The following is a 26099-nucleotide window of genomic DNA, read 5'->3' on the forward strand; positions in this document are numbered from 1 at the left end:
GTCGCTCTGCTTTAAGTCTTCCAGGTGCTGTCAACTGTGATTTTCACTGTTACTTACATTGCTGTTGGTGTGCTGTATTTTGTAGGTAAACGTCCAAAAAAAGGAATGGCAACAGCCAAACAACGTCTCGGGAAGATCCTTAAACTGAACAGAAATGGCCACGCACGTTTCTTTGTGTGACGGAACTGCGGCTGTGGCCACTATTCCCTTCGGAGACTGGTCTTGGGGTGCGGGAGCCTGGAGCTTCCACGTGCCCCACTGAAGCAGTTTGCATGTACAGTAGGGAACACTGCCTGAAGAACAAAATGAACCTGATGCTGCATTTTCACTGTGCCACACCCACTCAGCAATAACCATTTTGGACCTGGTGGGGAGAGGAAGAAGGAGGGTAGAACCTTAAAAAGAGACCTTGAACTGGAAAGGGTCTCTTGTCAGGGCTTGAATTTCATTTTGTTGTTGGTAGTGTTTTGATTTATTTTCAGTGATAGGGTAAAGAATTATCAGTAATTTATTTAACAGATTTTTTTTTAAAGTTAACAGCTTTTAAATTCTTTCTTTTTTAAAGCTATTTATTTGGAAGATTTCTGGAGAAATATCTCACTAATTTAGATTTAAGAATGTGAAGGTTTTTAAATTATTTTTGATAGTGTGTGTGTTACACGTGGGGAAGAGCCACGGTAACAGTAACTAGTCTGGACTCTTAAATTTGCTATTCAGGTTAAAGTCTTAAACAGGGATTTGATGCATTAATTATTTTAAATTAAGATGTATATGAAAATCATTTTATTTTATATATTTCATGTGTTTTTTATAAGCTATTAGCTTCGCTTTTGCTAACATCCAAGGTGCATACTGTTATCCAGGTCGATTACCTATGTCCCACCTTCCCTCTGCACTCCCCCTCATTTTGTGACGACACAAGACTCTTCTCTTTGCAGGGAAACACTTTCGTAGCCAGTGTGTAAGAACTACATTCAAGACCCCACATTTCTCATTTCGTTTGACATTGCAGTTTTCTTCTAAATAGAAAAATAGGCTTCTTGCATTTTCACTTTTGCTGATGATATCTGGGTCCCAAAGAGTACAGCTTTAATATCTTTTCCCTACTTGTGGGAAAAGTATTATAAGTTTGGTTAAATTGTCATGTTTGTAGTTTTCCAAATACATTTATAACTCCAGAGGGCCTTCTTCATACTGCTGGTGTTGGAGGGCAGGGCCAGCACCTGCCACAGAGGTTATATTTTATGATGCTTTTATTCTGTATACCTAATCTGTTGGAAAATATGAAATATGGTTTGACTTAGAATATTCAAATCTGCATAATAAGCCGTAATATAATAAGACTATACTATATTAAGTTGTATAGAAGCAAGCATGTTGGAGTAGATGAATTGGGTGTGTATGTGTGTGTGTGTGTGTGTGCGTGTGTTTAGTTTTTTATTTCTTAACCTTCTAATGAGTTATTTAAGATGTGGATTTGGAGTAAAATGGGTGCTTTTTGCAGTTTCTTCCATCTGTCCTAACTTAACCAGTGCATAGTGAGGTTAAGTATCCAGTTGAGCTTTAAGGAATCATTTATCTCCTTTGTGCACAATTTTTACTAAATGCCAGTTTTCAGCTGCTTGCAATAGCTTATGTTTTCCTCTCCGCCTATGACATAAAAACAAGTAATTTCTTGTTTTTTGGGGGGTAGGGTGGAGATATTTCCAGTTCTGACAATAGAGCATTTTATAAGTTCCTACAAAAAAATACAGGCAAATTGGATAAAATTTATTTTTATGGAAAAGAAATATGGCCATATTATGGATTTGTCTTTTTTTTTTTTTTTTATCAGCAAGGTAGCAGGATTTTCCCTTTTAAGTATCACTTGAAGAGCTAAGAAAAAAGAAGTCTATACCATTGTCTTTCATGGTTACATTCAAATGTATTTTCAAAGAGAAATATTTCTTACTCTGTTTCCATTCCAACATTTCATGGAATATATATATCTTATGAATTAGCCTTTTTGGTTTAATGACTGGACCACTGTCTGGGTCTTATCTGGGTTTCAGGAAGAATGTTTTTGGAAGTACTAAATGTCGATAATAGGCTGACTCAAAACTGTCTGTACTATGCCAAAACTAGGTAAGAAGTAGGTACAGCCCGTCATTTGTTTGGTCATCAGATCTCAAGATATCAAAAATGTGGGTTTGCGTGATTCTCCCACCTTCCCTACACAATGTAGTGCTGTGATGTTTTGGTTTTCTGTAGATAAACCATTTTAGTGTTATAGTACACATGTTTTGGTTTTAGTTTAGAAATGAGAATTATAATTTCTTTTTCCAGCTACATTATGATCTGGGTTCTTTTGTTGTCTTTACATTTTTCACAGCTCTCAGTATTTTTAATTACCTTTTTTTTCTTTAGCCATAAAAATGAAAATAATTTATTTTTATGAATTAAAATGGTGGCCAGTATCTGCCCTGTGTACTTAGGCCAATAAGTACTAATTTTAAGTAGCCAGTATATGGAACTTCTAAGTGAAGGTACTGTGGATTCATTTTTGGCAGTGTTAGCCCATTAACTGGCTAAGTTTTAAAAACTTTCAGTAAGATGAAATAACCACTAAAATAGTACATGTAAACTTTTTGTGAATTGGTAAAAATTCAGCCACTGAATCCAATGACCTCCATCGTCAAAGCTCTTACAAAATCACTGACTGTGCTGCATCCCTGTATCTCGTGGAAATGACTGAACTTTGAAGTGACTGCCACCAGCATCTGGACTCGACTGTAATAACCTTTCGTCTTTCCCTCAGTCTCATTTATAAATAATACCACCCTACAGACACTGCAACTTAGGAAGACAGCAGTGGTGGCATTTAGTTAGTTATAAGCAAATACAAATAATAACCAACAATTATCATTTAATATATGCAATTTTAATTGTAGTAGAAGGTAATCATTTTCCTTTATTGATTCAAATAAGTGACTTCTGTTAACCTGGAATCCACTGTACTCTAATTCATAATATCACATAATACTAAGCTCTCCAGTATTGATTAATGATGTAAACTCTACAAAGCTGGCAGTTCATAATTGTCCAATATCCTAGAAATACTTTGAACTTAATGAAGCATCAGTTGATTTTTAAAGCATACAGAATTGAAAATTCTGACCAAAACCATCTTATAAACTCAGAAAACAAGCTCATCTGTATCACTACTTAAGTACTCAGCACTGAATACTGCTCTAGTTTTTAATCCAATTATTGCCTTTTTAATGAACTCTACTGTATTTATTCATATGAGATCAGATATTTATCACTCATCTACTGTGTGCCCAGCACTACTTAGTACTGTGGGAGTGGGGGGATATAAAGTTGGGAGTTGTGATCTCTGCTTTTGAAGGTATTCTTCTCTAGGAAATAAGCAGTATTATTTTCACTTCTAAGCAAACTTAAACAAAAGAGGGCCCATTCATAGAAAAAACAAGACATAACTTTATTAGTTTCAGTGGAGATACACTGTGCAACTATTGGAGTTAAAAGATTTTTTTTCAAAATTTAAAAGACATTTTAAAAATTAATAATTTAATGTTCATAATCACAGGGGCATGTTATAGCATGAAAGGAGCAGAAGACCTGGGTGTTCGTCCAAGTTCTGCCCTTTATATTTTAGTTGTGTGACCTTGAATAGGTCACTTATTCTTTCTGAGTCTTAGTTTTCTCATTAGTAAATTTGGATCAAAACTCAGTTAAGAAAAACATAGAAAAGTATTAATCTATTTACACTTCATATTTGCAGAGAATTTATGATAAGTTACAACTAACAACGAATGCACATTTATGTGCATTTTTAAATGAAAACTGTTACTCATAAAATTTGCTTCATATCAAATATATGCCCAGAGCATGCTACCTAAAAAAAAACTGAAGAATCTCTTACAAGGTGCTGAATTAAACTCAGAATCAGTGCGTGAAGTGAAAGAAAAAGGAATGAGATAGTTTGTGGAGAAGAGTGAGAATGTTTATCCTCAAGTAAACATTAAGACGATTAGATGATTTAAAGTAATTAAAATTAGTTTTGAGTTCTTTTCAGAGTACTGCTTCACAGATTCTGCGTATTCTTCAAGGCGCTAGAATAGGGTAAAATAAATCATGAAATTAGGATGGCTTAGCAACTACTCACAGTAGAAGGGCAGGAAAATAAGGTGGAAGAATAATGGGGGATCAGCAAAGACAGCTCTGAGCTGGCCAACAATGGCTCATTGGGTAGAGAGAAACCACTGTAGTGTAGGAAGGGAGTCTTGACTGGAAGCTTCAGAAGAAAAGATTCTACTTTTTGCAAGAAATGCTCTCTAGTGATGTCAACTCCCCAAAGAGTTGATGAATAACTGGCCCAGTATACTGCTGTCATAGTAGATATTGCAGTGTATAAGCATTTTATGATTTCATATTAAGAGATGAGGGCTTCATTATAAATTTGAAATTTTTTCAAAAATTCATTTTTCTCATTAGTTGTTAAGCTAATTGCTTCCTCCAAAAAGAGAAGTTAAAGGTCATCAGTCATTTTCAGATGCCCCAGATTTTCATTTAAAGCAGTTTTGAGAAGGTTGAACATCTGACCTTTAGCTTAAGAAAAGAGACAGATGAAACCCAGAGAGGGCGGTGACCAGCTGGGGGCACAGTGGATACTAGACCTCTGGTACTTTGCTCCCTACGGCAGCCCCTGTTCTGTGACACTGCAGCCTCGGCTCATCTGTGGTGGGTGATGTTGATATGCTTCCTAGAAGCCAGGGGGAAAGACAGAGGAAGTGACATACTCACTACCATTGCTGTTGAACGTAACGGAGTTTTAATGCTGTAGCCTTACTAAACAACCTTATTTTTTTATTTTTCAGTGAATGTCATGCTGTAAGTCAAATATTTGATACCCCTTACCTAAAAATTTAAGTTAAGGACATTAAGAAGCAAATGTCTATTTCCAAAACAATTAGCTTATCATGACTGTAGTTTTATTCTGTTACGGTATTTCTTTTCTTCTTCAGTGGGTAGAGGAAACTTAATACTCATTTACCTGCATTCTACTCCTTAGAGTCTCCGTCTCACCCTTCCTGTTCTTTTCTAATGTCCTGAAGCTTTGTCTTAACAAGTGTAATATTGATTTTTTTGTTGTTGTTGTTAAAGCCTTTTTGAAACTGTGTTCAGTGATTCTTCCAACAAGTTTTATCTGCTCTGCACTATTTCACTAATAAACCTTGGCTACCACGTAGCCCAAGACCTCCAAGTAGTTTACCTATGCAAGACCTGTGATGTTCTGAATTCACTTTTATTTCAGAAGACAACCTTAAATGGAACTTAATCATAAAGATAAACCTTGCCTCCACCCAGTTTATTTTGGCCATTTCCTTTTCAAATTGTCAGCTGTTTTCCCCCAAGATTTTTCACCAAAACAATGATCATAAGTGCTAGAAAATATAATATCTTGCAGGAAAAAAAATAACCCAGAAATACTCATATTTCTTTGGTGGATTTTGGTGGGTAACCATTACCAGCAGCAGGTGTAATATATAATAATGAGTTGATTCCTTGCCTAGAATCATTTCTTCCCTCTAAGATTCATAGGATTCACCTTTTATTTTTGCAAAGCATACATATAACTTCCACATTATAGTCAGGGACCTGAGGTGTAACTTGCTAAGTGAACCCCAAGGTTATTTTATCTTGCAAAAGAAACCTAAACCAAACTAAGGGCCTTACATTTATGGTTAGACTGAATCAAAAGCTATAACCTCAGTTTTTCCGAAAACAGCTTCTGACTGCAAAGCAAGTCATGCAGTTGTTAGGTATGAAATAGCACTGATCAGGAAATGCACATGCATCTTGGCAGACCGCGTTTCCTTCCGAAAAGACTTTTCTACTTTTAATATAAATTAAGCCATAACAGTTTCATGCTGTGGAAAGAGGGTGAAAAGGTTCATTTTAAGAGATTATATAATATGAATTTTCACATTTGCTGTGAAATGTCTAACTTCGCCAGTGCTTCAGCAGGTTTGTTTGATTTGGGGGTGCTGGGGGGAGGGTAGAGGGTGGTGACAGGGAGGGGTAGTCTTGGTTTTAGGGGGTTGAACTCTGTGAAATTTGAAAAGGGACAATTGTTGGCTCTGGTATTTACTAGTTTTGTAGTAATGTTTTGCTAGCCTGACTGACTTTCCTGACCTGATTTTCATGCCCACGGTCCCAGGTGACTGGTAGCCTTTCTCGTTCGGGGTGTCTGCAGAGTAGTGTCTTGTTGTGTGGGTAGGCAGTCAGCGTGTGTGCACACGTGTGTCCTTTGAATACAGAAGCACACTGTGACGGCAGAGTGGGGTGTGGCTGGGAAGTGGGATGCTGAAGCTTTAAGAGCATTTTTTTTTTTTTCCGATTCATAACAGTATTTCCCATCTTTTGCCTGCAGGCAGGGAAAGTGTACAGTATTTATTTTGTTTGTTTTAAATTTGTAAGTTTTTAAGTAGTTTACATTGATTATTATAGAGAAGGACAAGTGACTTGTTTAAAGTTGTATTTGGTATTCCTACTTTTCAATTTCTGTATTTTAAAATATTGAAATTAAACTTGTATTACTTCAGTTTGATTTTTTTTTTTTTTTAGCAATCGGTGTATTTTTTGCTCCTTTTGTTTGAAAGTATAAATGTTGAAAGTTGTATAAAATGTGTCTTTGAAAGAAAAAAATCTGAATTCTATATCCAGTTCTGACTTCCTGTTCCCTTTTTCTGCTTATTGAGTCTTGAGAGATTAATTTGAGAATGTGAAAAGCTGTGTCAAACTTAGACTCCTTCTAGTTCTGATGGTTTCAGTGTGAAAAGTTTGAATGTCTTATTACCTTATTAGATGTGTTGTTGGGGAAGCAGTTGCCGAAACATGGAGGAACACAGAGGGGTGACTGGCTGTGCCGTGGTCATGGGTGAGGGTGCTTCCTTATGGTCACTTAAGAGCATGCGCACGCACACACACACTCCTCTTAGAGCACCCACGGTATCACACGCACACACCCTTTAGAGCACCCACAGTATTTCACACACACACACACACACACACACCCCTTTAGAGCACTCAGTGTCTCTCACACACACACACACACCCCTACCTTAGAGCACCCGCAGTATCCCAGCCACTGCTCTACTTACAAGGTGAACAAACAGCAGACCTGTTCTCTTCCTCCGGAAGCTTCTGTGGCGGTGAAAGGCGAGCGAGAACACGGCACCTGGGGCCTGGCTGCCTCGTGAAGGCGGGAGTGGAGGTGCAGCTTTACTGAGGAGAATGTGGTCCCTCTGGACAGGCGCTCTGAGGACGCTGAGAGCCAGGCCTGGCGGGATCTGAGGGTGCCAGGAGAGAAGAGCACAGAGGCAGGAGCGCTTCAGGGCGCAGGGCAGGAAGTGGCGGAGAGACCACCTTGGAGGAGGATCCTGGAGACCAAAGCAACAGAAGGGCAGAGGCTTCTGCTCTGCCCCTGCCCAAGAGCGTAGAGGTCCCCAGGGCGCACACCCCCACAGCCTTCCCAGAGTTTTACCCAAGCCATGTTTACACCACCTCTTTCTATGACTGGCCTGCTTTCGTCCAACTGATGGAAACCTAGATCTTAAAAAAGCTGTTGTTTAAAAAAAAAAAATCTACATGCTCTCTATAAGCCTGTGAGGTGTTTACCCTTCCTCCAGTTTGTCTGTTGGGACTGATTATCAGGACTTGCACTCTAATACTTTGAGCCTGATTTTTGTGTTTCTACCAAGCGGTGAGACTGTGAGATACACCAGTGCAGGATATGGGTGTTGAGAAGCGGGGGAACAAGTACCACACGGCAGGCAGGGTTTTGAACAGAAGCCCTCATTATCTGTTTCATTAAGTACTTACTGTAGGCAAGGCATATTTTCATTTCTTCCTCATAATCACCCAACGAGGGAGGTGCTGTCCTCCCCACCCTACTGATGGAACTGAGGCCAGAGGGTAAATAACACACCACTAATGAGTAGAACTGAGATTGGAATCAAAGCCCAAATCTAAAAGCCATTTTATTTCTCTCGATTATTTTAAATTATTATATACTTTGAATTACTGAAAAGGAGTAGATGGTCTTAGGAATGGTTCTGTTCTAAAATTTTCTTTGTAGGCACCCATTTGGGATCCAAAACATTTTTTAACAGAAGTTTCCTGTCACACAACTGAAGTTTTGAGTCTGTACTTTCCCAGGGGCTGTGTACACATGAAAAGACTGAGGTTTCTCTTCTAGGAACCCATGGTCTGGCTGTAAACAAGGGGCACGTGGTGCAGGAAGCAAGCTTGAATCCCCACAGTCGCAGCCCCCAGGGTCTGCGCGTAAAGGCCATGCCTGTGCACCCTCCACCAGCCTGGCCAGTGCCCCCTGCGGGATGCGCTGCCCCTGCCACTGCAGCCCTTCCCTGTGGCCTCTCTGCCATCCTGTTCAACCCCTTGCTGCTGGCTCTGTGAGGGGATTGGCCCAGATGAGGATGGAGAAAGACTGTCCACTCTGCCTGCGCCTGCTAATACCGGGGCTCTGATTTCTGGAGCCTGGCTCCCTTCCCACTACCCCCCCCCCAACAATCACCATCCACATACCATCACTCACTTTTGAGTTCCCCATACTGTCCTTCCTTGCTGGATTCTTGCTACCTTTGGGCCCAGAAATACGCTTTATGCTTTATTAAAAAGCCAGTTCTGAAGTTGTGTAGATTCATATTCCTTCTATGCCAGAGTTGGACAAAAAGGAAAAAATGAAGGGCTTAAAAACAGAAAGTAATACATGTGGCAGATATAACTTGGAACAAAAGTTTCACAGTAATATTAAGATGGTATTTTGACCTTCCCTTAAGCATTTATTCTAGAAGCTGTCCTACCTAGGAAACTTGAGATACATTTCAGGTTCTGGAGTAACTCCCATAGGTGGCGGATGACCTCTGGGGAATGGGAATAGGACAGAGGGGTCATTGAAGCTGGGAATCTGCACACACTCTGATTTTATGATTTGGGTTTTTTTTTTTCCTAATTCAAATAGCATTTCAATTTTGTAATTAAGACAAATCACGGGTTATGGATTAACTGCCCCAAGATGCTAATTATACCATGTATCTATTCACACCCATCAGAAATGTGGCCCTTCTGAAACCATTAGGTGTCGTTTCAGGGGCTCTGAAGAGCTCTGCTATACCATAGTCCTTAGTGTTAGTGCAGAAAAGAATTCAACCAGAGACAGTGATAAGTGATTCATCAGAACAGGACGCTTGTGAAGCTTACAAACGGGTGGGCAAGAAATGTTAGGCCACAAGAACTTACTGGGCTACAGTTTTACAGTCAGAGGAGAAGTGGGGAGGGGGAGAATAACTTTTTCTTGAGTAGACTTCATGCTTCCATCATCAGCTCCTCCAGGTTGAGCAGGGGAGTTTTCTTCTCTCTACAAGGCCAAGCTAGGTCCACAAATTGTTTTTTAAGTATGTAGAAAGTATATCCTAGGGATCATTAACTTACTGAGCTCACTGGGCAGTATGTACGTCTCATGCCACCATCGTTTTATTGTTTTGGGGCATTTCTCATGCTTCTGCTGCATTGTTGCTAACAAGCTTCTTAGCATTTTGTTGCTAAGCAAACCTGCTTTCTTGAGTAACCATTAACTTACAGGGGTTTCCCATATTTTTTCTACTTACAATCCCCCAGTGGGAATAACTTTAATCACTTACTTTGTCCCTTTACTCTGGCCCTATCACTTCTGCTCCCCGGGGTGCAGTCTAGCAGCAGGTGCAGCCTAGCAGGGATGGGCTGGGTCAGGATGCTGAATGGGACACAGAGCCAGTCACCGGGGGGAAAACACTCCCTCCACCCCTGTTCTCAGCCATGTCTGTGCTCTATTTCTCACTCCGCAGAGTCCCTTGTTTTGTCTGAACTAGCAGCCTGAGTTTAGGGCTGGGACTACATGTGTTTTCTATCATCAGCACCTCCCCAGAGTTTCAGTTCAGTTCAGTCCAGTCACTCAGTCGTGTCTGACTCTGCGACCCCATGGACTGCAGCATGCCAGGCCTCCCTGCCCATCACCAACTCCTGGAGTTCACTCAAACTCATGTCCATTGAGTCGGTGATGCCATCCAACCATCTTATCCTCTGTTGTTCCATTCTCCTCCCACCTTCAATCTTTCCCAGCATCTGGGTCTTTTCAAATGAGTTAGTTCTTCGCATCCCCAGAGTTTAGCATACTAAAAATACATTGAATAAACAGGTGAACAAATATGGATAGTCCTCATTTTCATCATTCCCTCCCCCAATCTCTCCCTCCCTCAGAACTTAAAACTGAAAATTTTATGGTAATGCTTTGCAAACTTTATGTGACTTGATTTGAAATATAGATTATTCTAATGGTTACTGTGTAAAACTAAACAGATTAGATTATGGGAGGACTTTTTTTTCCTATCAAAAGTAGAGGAAAAGGTACTTCCTGAAGGTGTTACTGGGTTCCACAGAGCAGTATTTTCAGAGTTTTGAGGCAGGGCCTTTCATGGGGGCTGCTCCTTCTGCTTTAATTCCAGGGCAGGGTGATGATCAAGGAAAGAATTGCCGTCCTCTCCTCCTCCCCAGAGACCAGCTCTGTGTAACCCAGGGTATTGGGAGGGCAGTGTGGTCAAGCCACTAAGTAACAAGGTCTTGTTATAGGGTTGCTCAGACAATCAGACTCCCATGTTCCCTATAATACACACTACAGAGGGGTTACACAGTGATTGTTCCTAGAACAAATGAGGTGACTTCAGCTTCCCATAAACAGCAGCAGGACATTTCAAAACAAGTTCATTCCCTATATAAGGATTTAATTCCCTCATATACAAGTTTTACTAAGTTTCAAGTCACCACTTTCTGCTCACCATCTGCTATCCTCCCAACTCTTTTTACTTTCTGTGCCTTCACTATTGTCAGTTGTCTTTATTTACTTATTTATCTACTCTGTGTCATGTATTCCCCAGGTTTTCATCCCTGCAATTTTTTTTTTTTTTTTTTGGCGGGGGTCGTTCTAACTTGGATGTCCAATTATTATCTCTTACACTCCCTTCACCTTCGCTCTCCTTTCAACCCAGACTGGTTTTCATAATCTATTAATACAATTTATCGTTTGCAAAAACCCTCCAAAACGTGCCCTGATCTCCATTCACGTTGAATTCAAAGGGCAAAACCCAAATCCAAGCTGAACCCAACTTCCCTGAAAATTGGAAGCAACTAATCTAGCCATTGATATGATCCCTGGCCCCCACTCTAGCCCCACTTGCAGCTGATAATCCTTCTCCACGTCTACTGGGAAAATAGAAGCCTAAATTAGTTTCCTGAGCTGCAATAACAAAGTACTGGGCTCAACACAACAGAAATCTATTCTCCCACAGATCTGGAGGCTAGAAATCGGAAATCAAGACATCGGCAGGGCTGTGTTTCCTTTGAAGGCTCCAAAGAATCCTTCCTTGCATCTTCCAAGCCTCTAATGACTGATGGCAATCTTTAGCATTCCTAGATTTGTACATATCATTACAACCTCTGTCTCCATTGTTATCCTGTAAGCAGATAAGGTAGGGGATCCCTGGGGAAAGAAAACCAAGCATGGCTTCCTTGACAGAAGAGAAGCCATTTTGGCTGAAGCCATTTTAGGCCTACGCTATTTTGAGATCTAGTTCTGGGCACAATGCTTGCCCTTGAACAGATCTCAGTAATAATGATCTTAAGGGAACAAAAGGACAAACTGTTAACAGGCAAGAGAAGTAACAACAGCAAAGATAACAAAGCAGTTGTAAAGACTCCCAGTTCTGTTTCAACGGTAAAGACAAGTCTGAAGCACTTTCTTGAGCTGTTCTGAAGAAGTTAACCACTCCTCAGGTGCTCAACCTGGAGAAGGAAATGGCAACCCACCTTGGTATTCTTACCTGAGAAATCCCATGGATAAAAGAGCCTGGTAGGCTACAGTCCATGGGGTTGAAGAGTCAGACACAATTTAGCGACTAAGCAACAACAGGTGCTCAACCAGCAGATCAACCGGAAACTAAGGCCTGATCCTGTTGACCTCTTCTGAACCTCATGACTGCAATCAATTAAAGCTTGGGCTCTGTCAGTCTACCCTAATTCTATGCTGACTTCTACTCAAGTCCTTTCATGAATATGCATATACCCTTAGCTTAAACCTTCCCCAATTCTGCTGTTTGAGGAGACACTGCCTTGGGAAAGATCACCAGTGTTCTTACTTGTTGCAGGTAATAAATCCTTCTTTCTCCTGATGGATCTTTGACTTGGTTGTGTCTTTTGGCTCAACACCCACCAAGAGGCAAACCAAGCTTTTGGATAACAAAATCACCTTAAAAAAAAAAATGTTATTTTATTGTCAAACTGTACTAAAACCACAATTAAAATTTTAAAGTTCAGTAAATTTCCTGGTGATTCAGTGGTTAGGACTCAGCACTTTCACTACGGGGGCCCAGGTTCAATCCCTGTTCGGGGAACCAAGAACCTGCAAGTCCCATAGCATGGCCAAAAATAAACAAATAAAACTGAACTTAAAATTTTATTAAAAAATACACAATGACAAGTTTTTAAGCAATTAAAATCCAGGAGAAAAATTGCTCCTCACCCCATCCCCTAACTCATTTTCATCTGTCCGTGTTATCTACTCTTCATACACTTAATAGATCTTTGGTAGCTTAACAGCATTTAACAGCACTTTAGTAGTAATATTAAAACTAGAATTTTATGTTCATTTTAAGTTAATTGAATACGGTAAGTATTTTTTTCCGCACAATCTTTCTGCCCCTCAACTTTCTTTCCCACTTTTGCTAACACCTACTACTGCATACTTCCTACAATATCAGTGCCCACAGCCATGGTCCTGCCTCAGCTTTCTCCGCCCGTTCAAAAATATTCCACCACATTCTCACACACACACACACACACAAGGGATTCACTTCTTGCTACCGATTTAGACATTTTTATACAGCTTTCTTTTTTCACTTCACATCATAGATGTCTTTCTAGGTCAATAGGCAGAGATTTAATGCACGCTGGTTAGAGCTGTGTCCCAGTCTGGATAACGATCAACCGCGTTGCTCCCATAGCCCTACTTCCTCCACACAAATGCTTCTGTACGTACCTCATCTACCGTTCCTTTTACTTCTAGAAGATTCTCAGAAACATGGCTGGGTCAAAGATCACGCACATTAAACACTGTAATAACTTTTTCGGGATTATTTTCCCAAAGGGCTCTAACACGTCACATGTCAGTGAGCCACGCCCGTGAGGTGTTCCTGTGCCCCCATGGCCTTTAATATAGTCCATTCAGCAGGCGCGGGGAGAAATGGCTTTTCGTTTGAAAAGAAGGGATTTTCACGTTTAAAACAAGGGAGTCACAGCCTGAGCTGAAGAGAAAGTAACACTGAGGCCGCCTTTGCTTCCACCTGAGGGGGCCCCAGGGCGTCTTCCCGGTTTCCCTCAGCGTCTAGCGTTTGACTCGCGCGACGCCGCCTGGCGGTTCGCAAGGGCGCGCGTCCCAGGCCGCTCCGCCCAGCGCCCGGCGCAAAGGTGCGCGGACCGCCTGCCGCGCTATTTCCCGACGCCCGGAGTCAAAAGCGGGCGGCGCGCGCTCCCGGGCGGCCCCACCCCGCCTCGTCCCGGCGAAGGCGCTACCGGAACGCCAAGCGCGACCCCTAGGCTGGGTCGACTGTCTTCCTGTCAGCACTCTGAGGGGACTCGTCGTCGAGTCCCCCGGACGCTGAAGAAGCTCCTGCGGGCTTCCGACGGGGCGAGCGTGCACAGCTGAGGGGCCCGGTGCCGGAAGGCGCCGAGCTCTGCTCAGCTGAGAGCCGGAGGCGTGGCGAAGCCACCGGGTTCTGTTTTCCCCTGGTCGGGGGGAGCTTTCAGTTTCGTTTTCGGCCGCAGTCTCCTCCCCGCGGGAGCCGCCTGCTCCCCTCCAGTCGCGGGCCCGACGACCATGGCGCCGGCCGCCCTTCTCCGTGAGGTGACCCAGGTGTTGTGCGCGGCCGGGGGCGCCTTGGAGCTGGAGGAGCTACGGCGCCGGGTGCGGCCGAACGTCGACTGCGACGTGCTGGACCGGCTGCTGCGGGAGCGCGGGCGCTTCCTGGTGGCGCGGCGGACGGCCGGGGCGGGCGCGGCGGCCGTCGAGCGCGTGGTGCTGGCCGTGTCGCCGCTGCGGCTCTGCAGCGCCCATCTGGGCCCGAAGCCGGGCTGCGCGGGGCTGTGCGCGCAGCTGCACCTCTGCAAGTTCTTGTTCTACGGCAAATGCAAGTTCCTCAGGGACGGGTAAGGCGCCGCGCCGGGAGCCCGACGACGGGGAGGGCGTCTTCTTCCCTCCCCGCCCTTCGTCAGTTTGGGGGAGAGACTAAGAGGTGGCTGTTCCTTGGCCTGTACTCCTCCCCCTCCTTTCTCTTCAGCGAACGTTTATTGAGCGCTTTCTGAATACGTGGAACTGGGCGTGGGGCTCCGCGTCGAGCGGTGACCTCGGGGAGGGACAGCCTGGGAGTGGCCGAACCGGGGTGGGGGTGGGCCCACGGCCCGCCCTGAGCGCGGCTCAGCGCTCTCTGCCCCGCCACAGAAGGGATCTTTTGAAAGCTTCTCTTCACCTGCTGACTAGACGCCAGCGGCTTCCGTTGCATTTGGAATACAATGCAGGCTTCCAACCCTGGCCCCCAGTGCCCCTGAGGGAACTGAACGGGTCCTCGCCGGCCCTCCATCCTGGGCTCCTCAGGGTGCCCTTCCAGCCCGGGTATAACTCCAGCCTTTGCTCATCGGGTGACCTCTGCTCTCCTGGACCGCCTTTCCTAGTTTGCCTCGTGTATCCTTCAGGACTCGACTCAGGCATCTCTTTCCTTTGGAGCCCTTTTCTTTCTTCTCCATCACGTTCTGTTTACTTTTCTCATAGCGCCCTTCATGGGCTCCCCACTGTTTTCAGTAGAACGTAAACTCAGGAGAACAGAGAACCCTCCGTCTTCGTCCTGGCTGGGCTCTCCCGGCCCTCAGCTCTGTGCTCTGCACCTGGCAGGCGCTCAGTGAGATTTGTGGAGTAGCTTCAAGAGGTAAATGCTAAAGAATTTGGACCTCACCCTGAAGGTAATGGGGGCCCGTCAAGTAGCAGAAGAGAGCAGCCATCAGGTGTGCATTGTAGGAAGATAGCTAAGATAGTGGTACGCATTCTCATTTAGAGGAGGCTATGATGATTTCGTTTGGAAGCTAGTCCAGTCATCTGGAAGAATGACTGGAAGAACAAATAATTTTAGTTATTTTTCTTTTTTCTGCCTTAACAGGGTAGACCTTATTTCATGCTCACATCAGGTCTAATTGTGAGATTTAACAGCGTGAAGTATGGACCTTGATCCATATAGTCATTTAGGGACCCAGGCTGGCAGACCTAGACTCTGTCTTCTTAAACCCATGACTCTTAAAGGCTATCTGGGTATCAAGTTCCAAGGAGCAGGTAGAGAAGATGGATAGTAGAGGGCTAGTGGGAGATTTTTATGGGCCAGTTTTGGAATGGTAGCTGTTTTTCTGTCCATGACCCAAGCACCACAGGATGTCTGTGCCTGGATGCAGAGGGAGTTGGAAAATGTCCCTGAGAAGCAGCTCCCCAGAAATCCTTAGATTCGAATATTTCAAGACCCAGATAAGGCCTTATGAGGAACGGATGTATGTATGAGAAATTTGGGAGAGTTGGTAAGAGGAGGGTAACAGGATTCAAGAGTTGATGACTCATTTTTCTTTATTATTGTTCACTTGGAGATGAGATTTTTCTTACTGTTGACAGAGAGTGGGAGAGGGTTTTGTTTTGAAGAGTGCCCAGAGGGTAGCTGTCCAGGTCTGAAACTTGGGAGGATTGCCAGGACACTGAGATGCAGGTTTTGGGAGTTTGGGGGCAGCATTTACTATGGCTACAGCAGCAAGAGTGGGTCTTATCTGAGGTGGAAGCTGAGGGTGGAGCGCCAGGGCAATTGAGCCTTCAGGGGCTGGTGGAGAGGCCGCATCTCAGGGTGGAAGGGGGAGCAGCATGCAGAGAGGAAGGTAGATACAGTAGGTGGTAGATGGAGGGATCTAATGACAGAGATCACTAGGGGTCTTGTTGATATCTGTAGTTGGTAAAGTAAAGATAGCAGACCTATCTTTAGATAGGCTAATTCCCAAAGTTGGGGTCAGATTTTGTCTTGGAAGTCTAGTATTTATAGGCCTGGATGATCCTAAATTCTTTGTTTGTTTGTTTGTTTGTCTTTGTGGTTTACACAGGACAGTTTCTTGAACCTTCCTTCTTTGACTGTTTCCGGATCACATAAGGGAGAGTGGGTGTGGTCAGCTGCATGTTCTGTGCTTTCCCTGCGAAGCTCTCTGTCCTCCTCAACTGCAGGATCAGCTGTCACAGACATAGATCATCACTGCTGCTTTTGTTGGTGACCTCTGGAGAGGGTCCCAGTCCCTGATTCCATCCTTTGCTTAGGGGACAGTAAGCAAGTGGTCAAGAACCCAGCCCCAAGACAAGCCGCCTTGTCTCTGCCTTGGCTCTGCCCCTTGCCAGCTGAGTGATCTTGGGCAAATTAGTTTTTATCTGAGGCTTAGTTCTCTTATCTCCAAAATGGGATGGTATTACCCACCTTATAGGCTTGTTGAGGACACTATGAGTTAACTCACAAAACATTTAAGCAAACCCTGGTTTGTGGTAAATGCCCTTTTAGTAGTCATTATCATCATCATTATCTTTGTGATTATGAAGCCCCTTTGCCTAGAATGGGGCTTCCTTGGTGCATCAGATCTTAAAGAATCCGCCTGCAGTGCAGGAAACCTGGGTTCCATCCCTGGGTCAGGAAGATACCCTGGAGAAAGGAATGGCTACCCACTCCAGTATTCTTGCCTAGAGAGTTCCATAGACAGAGGATCCTGGCAGGCTGCAGTCCATGGGATCACAAAGAGTCAGACACTACTGAGTGACTAACACTTCCTGCTCTCAGTACCTAGTTCTTCAGCCCTTAGTATCAGACTCAGACTTATACCATTCAGGCACGCTCCCTGATTGCTTCCCCACTCCTGTCAGGATCAGGTGCCGCTCTGTTTGCTGATGGATCCTGAGCACAGCTGACCTTGCGCTTCCCACATTTTAGAGTCATCTCAATGTCTGTGTATCCACTAGAGAGGAGCGGGGTTGGATGACGCCATGGTTTTTGGCCTGTGCAGTGGAAGAGGGAAGTTGCTCTTGACTGCATTGGGGGAGCCCAGGGGAAGTACGGATTTGGTCAGTGATTCAGTTTTCTTTTGAGATGCTTATCATAGGTGTGGCAGTGTCTGAGTCAAGCAGATGTAATTTACCTGACTCTGCTGGGTTCTGTTGATCACCCAGGTGATCATTTGAAGGCTTATCTTTGACTCTTTGGGGGCATACTGCCAGTTCCTGGTTCACAGTGAGTTTTCAAGAGGCAGTTGTTGATCAAAACAATGGAAGAAGGGAGCAGAAAAAAGGGCTGGGCCTCAATGGTGTGTTTGTGTGTGTCTGTGTATGTGTGTGTGTATACACACCTGTAATCATAAGCCATCCACACTCATTTATTTAGCCAATGTTGAATGCCAGTAAGTGCTCAGTGACTGGCACGCTGACTGTTCGGGAAATGGCCCTGTAAGTCTCACTAAATACCTGCTGAGAGGTGCTTCCCTGGGCCTAGAACTCACAAGGTACCATCTCTTCTTTTGCAGATGAGCACTATGATTTTTCATGGACATGCAGGTTTTCTCTGATGTTTTTAAACAATGTCAGGAACTATTCCTGAAAAATTATCTTAAAGATTGATTTTGCCAGTCGTTTCAGTTTGCTCAGGCTGCCGTAATAAGGTTCCACAGACTGGGTAGCTTAAGAAACTTATTTTTTCACAGTTCTGGAGGCTAGAAGTCAGAGGTCAAGGTGTCAGCATATTCTGAGGCATCTCTCCTTGGCTTGTAGATGCCATCTTCTCCTTGTATCTTCACATTGTCTTCCCTCTGTGTCCTGATCCCCCCGCCTTTTTTTAATAAAGACACCAGTCAGATTGGATTAGCCCCCGCTCCCCCCACCCCCCGCTGTGACTTCATTTTTTTTTTAGCTTAATCACTTTTTTGAAAGACCCCAAATTCAGTCACTTCTGAAGTACTGGAGGTTAAGACTTCAGCATAAGAGTTTGGGGGGAAACATTTCAGCTGTGACCCTAGCCCTGTTTCTTTGCAGGAAGGACTGTAGGAACGGTCACAACTTGATGTCCAATCACAACATGAGCGTGCTGAAAACACATGGCTTGGACCACCTCAACTACGGTGAGCTCTGCATGCTCCTGTTTCAGAACGACCCCTTGCTCTTGCCAGAGGTGAGTGCCAGGAGGGGTGGGCCCAAGGGTAAGTGATGAGGAAGAGGCCAGGAGGTTGGAAGACAGGGAAACACTATGGCAGAAGAGATGCCAGGGGCCCAACAGTGATCACTGCGGTCTGCCTGTTGGGAGCCCTGGACTGGATTCCCGCCTCTGGTGATTTTTAGATCCGTGACCTTGCACCAACCTTGCCACTTCTTGAAGCCTCCTTTCCTTCTATGTCAGTTGGGCTGGTACCTCCTTTGCAGGGCTTCTGTGAGGTTGGGGGGGCTTGTTTGGCCAATGATTGCAGGCAGTTGTTACACAGAGCTTAGAGGGGTTTGGGATTCTAGCCAGCCCCTCCCTGTCTAGCAGGACTTAGAAAAATGCAGGTACCACGGGGCTCTGAAGGTCTGTGGGGCAGTTTTCTAACTTGGGTCATTGTAAATTCTCATGCTGCATTTCAGACAGAAACCACTTGTTTTGAAGCTCACTGCAGTGGTCGTGGACGAGTTCAAGTCCTAAGAGAAGTAGACACCAAGATGGGATTGGAAGTGGGAGAGATTTATTTCGGGGGAGCAGAGGAAGGTGGGGGCCCATGTGGTGATGGTGCCCTGAAATCTGTGTCAGGAGAGGGGAAGGAAAGGAGACTGGGTCGGAAAGGACCCTGACTGTGCTGCAGTTCCCCAAAAGCTTCTGCCCAGCCAGCACAAAGTTCTGAGCTGAAGTCCCTGTTGGCAACATCTGTGTCTCCCCAGAATGGCCTGCCTGTGAGGGCGGGGCCTCTGTGTGCGGAGGACAGCAGCCAGGCCGAGGGTTGGCTGTGCTCTGCAGCAGATCTGAGCAGTCATTCTCTGGCCAGCTTGGGTTCTTTGGGCTGTTCTGGCCCTGCTTCTTGGATGAGGCGACAGAGATGAGATGGATATATGTTAATGACATTTAATAACATAAAATATTTATATTTTAATGAATTACTATTCAATTGAAATCACTATTTGAGAAAGATGCTATAGAGCAAATGACTGGTGCATAATATGTATTGTTTTTCTTTGCCTTTTGAAAATTAGTATCAATTTAATTCAGTTAACCTTTATTGCATATCCACTACAGGTGAGGCACTGGCATTAAGGAGATGCAAAACCCCTTCTGCTCTTCCAGGCGGGGCACAGCTACTGGGTGGGACAAGTTGGCGGTTGATAGCAAGGTGCTGTTGGTTATCAGTGCTTTAATGGGATTGTCAGTGCTTTAGTTGGAGTTGGTGCTCTGGTCTCAGGGGCACGGTTTGGGCACCAGGGAAGGAGTCCTGGAGCAGATGGTGGTTGCCCTGGGTGCTGGAGGATGAGTGGAGGATGAAGGTCTGGGAAGAGGGAGGCAGAGAGCCTGCCTGGTCAGGGCACAGTGTGTACGTCAGCATGACCTGGATTTAGGGTGGGAGGGAGAGAGAGAACTAGGTGGGTGGAGGCTCATCTGCACAGCCTCCTGTGTCACAGGAGGGAGTTGGAGCGAGGTTGTGTTGGGAGAGTAGGCATTAACTTTTTGGAGCAATCACCTTGTTAGTGGTGTGAGAAGTGAATCAGCAGGTAATCCATCTGGAATGTGCAGTCTGTCTCCTGGGCTGTGTGAGGTGGTTCAGGACACAGTGCTATCACATGGGCTATAAGCTCGGATCTAGTGCAGCTTTCCTTCAGGACTACTGCTCTCAGGCTAGTCCCCTCATCATCAGATGACCGTTGACGGGCTGCCGCCATGAACTGAGCACCCACTGGTTCTAGTCACTTTGTATATTTTTCATTTAATTCTCACAATAGCCCGGCTTTGTAGGTGGCATTAGTCCCATTTAGGGGATTAAGAAACAGAATCTCAGAGCTAGTGAGTGGCCTGCTCGAGATCAGGCAGCTTGTAAGTGACAGAATCAAGGTTAGGGCCCAGCTGTTGCTGATCTTCTCCCTGGGGCTTCCATCCCCAGAAGGTGGTCCCTGATGATCTAGGTCTGGGTTCTGCAGCCCTCTGTTTGATATGATGCCTGTGAGTTGAGTGGGTGGGCCCATGATGGTCTCTGGCTTGGTTCCCAGCTCCAGGAATGTGGAATGTAGAGAAGGAACAGCTGATTGAAGTTCAAGCCCCACCTTACCAACAACCCAGTTCAGCAGACACCACCTGTGCCAGGTGTACTAGATAACTGTGTGACTCAGAGCAAGCCTGTTAACTTCACTGAGTCTCATTTTGAAAGGGCTGTATTTGGCCTTCTTGAAACCCTCAGAGCCTCTTTGACCTTGAATTGGAGGAAAAAAGAGTTGGGAGAAGCTGGGTCCTGGGTTAGAGGGAGTTGGTTAATCAGTGAAGTGGGGGGCGGTCGGTAGAATGCAGGGATTGTTAGGATGTTCCTGTGTGAGTTACATTAAAATGTTGTCTCGTAAAGAGCAGCTCTGATCAGCTGGAAGTTCCCCCCCCGCCCCCGCCCCCAACCAGAGAGGCTTGCTCTGGGCAGTCTGCTGTCCTCCTGGTTCCCATTTACCAAGAGCATGTGCTAGCAGTTGTCCATCTAGAGTGAGGGATGGTCTCAGAGCTTGTGACCCATGTCATGAAAGGGTCACAGCCTTGGCTAGGTCTCTGGAGGAACATCAATTAACCAGAGACTGCTCAGTAAGGAGGTAGTGTCATGTGAGGCCTTTCTAAGTTGCTGTCTTTTTTCCTTCTTCGTTAACAGATCTGCCTTCATTACAACAAAGGAGATGGACCGTACGGCTCTTGTTCCTTTAAAAAGCACTGTATCAAGCTCCATGTCTGCCAGTATTTTTCGCAGGGTGAATGCAAGTTTGGCACTGGCTGTAAGAGATCCCATGATTTCTCTAATTCTGAGAACCTGGAAAAACTGGAGAAGTTGGGCATGAGGCCGGAGCTGGTGAGCAAGCTGCCTTCCATTTACAGAAATGCTCATGACATCAAGAATAAGAGCTCTGCCTCCATCCGGGTGCCACCTCCACCCTCGCAGTCACAAGGGACTTCCAGTAAGGCTCTGGGCTGGGGCTCCTAGATTCCAGCTGGCTGCCAAATGGAATGTGTGACTTTGGGCAAGTCTGTGCTGCTCTGAGAAAAAGGGAGTTGGCCACCCCTTTCCAGCCAGTGGGGGCTGTGAAGATGAGTTGAAATCAGAGCTGTGAACAAACACATTTTAAACAAATTTGGGTTGGTGTGGACGGTGGGTGAATTCCCTCTGGGCCTGAGATCTGCATGGAGATGAGTGATGCTGCTTCTCCCTATCTAGTCTTCCCTCTTCTGCCCTGGAGAGCTTGTTTTCCTGTGAAGGACCCCACAGTTAAGAATGCCATGCTCTACAATTCTGGGGCCATCCTTTGCGTTATGTTCTGTTGAGATTTTTTTTTTTTAATAAGTGCATGAGGCACATTTTATCTATTTTTTTGAATGAAGCATATTTTAATTTTGGCTCTCTTTTGACATGAATGGAGTTTTTTTTCATCATTGCAAATTTACTTTGTTCAGTGCTCATCTCTAAATGGTACCTGCTGGGCTACAGTTGGCACTGACTTGTTGAATGGTGAACCTGCCAGGATACTTTTTATTTTTTGAGGAATGTCATGCTTAGTGACAGGCATATGGGGGGATTTTGAGCAGAGATTGTTTCTTTAGTAAGCATTTCTTTTTTTATATAAAGCTTGTAATGAGACTGTGTTGGGTCTTAGTTGTGGCACATGGGATCTTCATTGTATCACACGGGATCTTTTGTCACAGAGCATAGACTATCTAATTGCCTTGCATGAGCTTAGTTGCTCTGCCACACATGGGCTACTAGTTCCCTGACCAGAGATCAAACTCCTGTCCCCTGCATTGCAGGGTGGATTCTTAACCACTGGACCACCAGGGAAGTCCCAGTAAGCATTTCTTGAGTACCTGTTATACTGTGGGAAGTGAATACCATGATTCAATACCAGGGAGGCTACGATGCCTTGGTGTCCTGTGAATTTCACACTATCTGCTGCTGGCTGGTCATCCTGATAATCCGTTTTTTCATTCAACATGAGTCCTTGCCATGTACTGGCCAGTGTCCTGGGCCTTGGTTCTAGGTGTCTCTGAGGCACGGCTCCCCCAACTTGTTAGCTGTACTGATAATCTAGGATTTTTAATAGATCACTTCCTAAATTATTAATGCCAGGATGACCAGCAAACTAACTTACCACTCTAAACTTACCTGAGATTTATATTTGAGAGGTGTCCTCGCTGTATGTTTCCTTTACATTTTCTTCAATTACTTTTGGTTAGTTTCTTCTAACAGTAGGAAGCCTAGAAGCAAACGATTTTGCTTTAATAGATTGTTAAGAGTGTCAGTTGGATTATGGCCTTGTTAGAAAGGCAGGGAAGGATACCTGCCCCTGGAGGGAGAGGGAGGCAACCTCTAAAGTGCCACAGGTGTGAGCTTTAAGGTCCAGCCTGTGGATGTCTGCTGCTGCTAAATCACTTTAGTCGTGTCCGACTCTGTGCGACGCCATAGATGGCAGCCCACCAGGCTGCCCCGTCCCTGGGATTCTCCAGGCAAGAAAACTGGAGTGGGTTGCCATTTCCTTCTCCAGTGCAGGAAAGTGAAAAGTGAAAGTGAAGTCGCTCAGTCGTGTCCGACTCTTAGCGACCCCATGGACTGCGGCCCACCAGGCTCTTCCGTCCATGGAATTTTCCAGGCAAGAGTACTGGAGTGGGGTGCCATTGCCTTCTCCAATCTAAGAGTATAGAAGCTTTCAATCTCAAAAATAAGATCAAATTAATACACCGAACTCTGTAGCCTGAAAACAAAGTACATTTTCATTCAAGTCCTGTGGGGTTTTAATTTAGGGAGGTGATTGAGTGATGACAAGGAGAGTTTTATAGGTTTACATGGTGGTAGTTGGGGCATGCCCAGATGTAATTATTAAGTAATGGCTCATTGAAGCAGTTCTAGTAAAGGTAGACTTTGAAAGCATGTGCATCCTCCTGGTTACATTAAAATCTGTGTGTGTGTGTGTGTGTGCGTGCGCATGATCAGTTGTTCAGTTGTATCCAACTCTTTGTGACCCCATGGACTGGAGCCTGCTGGGCTCCTGTGTCCATGGAATTTTACAGGCAAGGATACTGGAGTGGGTTGCCATTTCCTACTCTAGGGGATTTCCCAACCCAGGGATCAAACTGGCGTCTCTTGTGTCTCCTTGAAATGGCAGGTGGATTCTTTACCATTATGCCATCTGGGAAGTTCTTATAGTTAACCTAAATAAGGTTTCATTTTGAATTATAGGCTTTCCATTAATTTTTTTTTTTTTTTTTGGTATTGGAACCCAATTCTCATAGTTCATTTGCTTTTGGAATCAAATCTAGTTTATAAAATGCAGCCTTCACTTGTTCTCTGGGGTAATCACGGCTGTAGATACAGAAGGAAAATGTGTTGGTTAGTGGTTCCCCACCCCTCCCTATTAAAGTGTCCCAGGTTCCACTGTTGAAAGCTGCTGATTGAGTCAGTCTGAGGGAGAGCTGAGCACTTGTGTTTATAAACAGGTCTCCTAGTGAATTGGGTGCACAGCCAGAGCTGAGAAAAAGCTCACCCCAACCATGATGTCCTGGATTTGGCAGCAGTCATATGGCCTTGGGCTCCCGGATTCCTCCATAAAAGGCAGAGAGGGTCCACCTGTATGTCTGAGGGTGCTTTTGTCTAGAACATTATAAGATTTTGTGATGTTGCCTTGCCCACTTTTGCCTCATGCAGAGGAATGAATGAATTCTGTTCTCTCTCCTTTGTACCTTGAACTACTCCAGCCCCATATCAGAAGCACTGGTGACATATCTTTGTGGTCTTTCTTTGTAGAAAGAAGAGACACAGGTTCTGTGTCCCTAAACACTGCCACCCAAGAGGAGAGTGATCAGATCTGCTTGTTCCATATCTGGAAGAGCTGTAGCTTTCAAGGTGAGTCGGGGGGAAACCCCTTCATCCACTTGCAGGCGGGACAGCTGCTCCTGGTTCCCAGAGCTCTGCTCTGATGTCACCCCTCAAGGTCCTCTCACCCATCCAGAGAGGTTCGGGCATTCTTAATTGCAAGCTGGTGGCACTTCAGTGATTTTGTTGGGGAGTTGAGAGTGGTAAGAATTATTGAATACTTGAGTTTCTAAAAATCAAACTGTAGATGAGTTTGGGGGACTGTTTGTTTCATGCAGCAAACGAATGTCAGGTGTTGTCCCTTGGTTAGCTTAGTGTGAGGTCACAAACCCACAGAAACACTCGGATGCCCAGTCTAGTTCCCTTCTAGAAGGAGGTTGTAGTCTCAGAGATGCCTCAGAACCTAGGAACACCTTCTTCTCAGGAGGAGACCCCTCTGTGTACTCTTGGGGGATGAGAATTTGTTTAAGTTCAGAGTTTCTCTCAATACTCTCTTTTTTATCAGATGTAGCAAATGTTTTGTGTGTGTGTGTGTGAGAGAGAGACTGTATTTTTACTAAATCTTTGTTCTTGCTGATGTCCTGGGCTTTGACTAAAGAATGATTCCTTCTCAAATTTGGTGACTCTTCTTAAAAAAAAGACAAACACCCAAACTTCCTGTTTTGTTTTCAGTCTTTAAAAAACTACCCAAGCAATTCATGAATACTTTCAGTTTGTAAATGAGTGAAATGGTACAGAGTAAATCCTGAAGTCTTCCTTCAGCCTTCCAAAGGTAAACATGGGACTGTGGTCATATTTGTTTTACATATTTGTCAACAGATGGGAACATGTGATATGCATTATTTAACCTACTTCTTTTACCTAATGGTGTGTCTTGGTGATTTTTTCTATGTTAGTACATATGTGTATGTCTACCTGGATTTTGAAAACAACTGTGTAGTATTTGATTAGAATGATTTTTCCTTGAACATCTGAGTATACATGCATTTTACCATGGATAGATTCCTGGAAATGGAATACTAGGTCAGGCAATGTGTGAGATACACACATACACCACACACACACGTTTGTGTATGTATATATATGTTTTTAAAAACCAGCATTATTAGATATAATTAATACAAAATAAAATGCACCCTTTGAGTTTTGGGGAATATGTTTGCCCATATAACTGGCACTATAATCTGGATGTGAAACAATTCTCTCATTCCAAAAATTGCTCTTATGCCCCCATACAGTTGATCCTCACCACCCAGTTTCCTGACCCAAGGCAATCCCTGATCTGCTTTTTGTTGATGGGGACTACTAGACTTGCCTTTTCCAGAATTTTAAATAAACGTAATCATGTATTCTGTTGCATTGATTAACTACAATTTGTTTATACATATGTACGTTGATGAACATTTGGGTTATTTCCAGTTTGGGGCTTTTATGAATAAAACCTCTATGTCAGTTTTCATGTACAAGTTTTCATGTGGATATATGTCTTCATCTCTTAAGTAAAGACCTCAAAGTGGAATGTCTGATCGTATGATAAACATGTATTTAACATTACAAGTTACTGCCAAACTGTCCTCCAAAGTGGATCCATTTCACTTTCCCGCCAGCTGTGTAGTAGAGTTTTGGTTGCTCTGCATCACTGTCAGCACTTGGTATTGTCAGTCCTGTAAATTTTAGCCATCCTAGTAAATGAGTAGTGATATCCATTGTGACTTTCATTTGTATTTCCCTGATAAGTAATGATGTTTAGCATGTATTTTCATATGCCTTTTGGCTGTTTGCATATCTTCTGTGAAGTATCTGTTTAAATCTTTTGCCTATTTTGCAGG

The 26099-nt window shown here is 44.3% G+C and overlaps 2 protein-coding genes across 3 annotated transcripts in view; both read left to right on the forward strand.

Annotated features, from left to right (window-relative positions):
* KDM7A (lysine demethylase 7A) overlaps nt 1-6728 on the forward strand; it is a 78298-nt gene extending 71570 nt beyond the window's left edge. Inside the window, exon 20 of the mRNA XM_070369186.1 lies at nt 86-6728. Within this exon, the coding sequence (XP_070225287.1) occupies nt 86-180 (95 nt within the window). The 3' untranslated portion in view covers nt 181-6728. The remainder of the gene's footprint in view (nt 1-85) is intronic.
* A 6769-nt stretch (nt 6729-13497) lies between these two features.
* PARP12 (poly(ADP-ribose) polymerase family member 12) overlaps nt 13498-26099 on the forward strand; it is a 46793-nt gene continuing 34191 nt past the window's right edge. For both annotated transcript variants that reach the window (XM_070369187.1, XM_070369188.1), the window contains exons 1-4: nt 13498-14316; nt 18245-18380; nt 21067-21367; nt 24202-24300. In XM_070369187.1, coding sequence (XP_070225288.1) covers nt 13988-14316; nt 18245-18380; nt 21067-21367; nt 24202-24300 — 865 coding nt within the window. In that variant the 5' untranslated portion in view covers nt 13498-13987. The remainder of the gene's footprint in view (nt 14317-18244; nt 18381-21066; nt 21368-24201; nt 24301-26099) is intronic.

The sequence above is a fragment of the Bos mutus genome, chromosome 4 (assembly GCF_027580195.1).
Source record: "Bos mutus isolate GX-2022 chromosome 4, NWIPB_WYAK_1.1, whole genome shotgun sequence".
Classification (NCBI taxonomy): Eukaryota; Metazoa; Chordata; class Mammalia; order Artiodactyla; family Bovidae; genus Bos; species Bos mutus.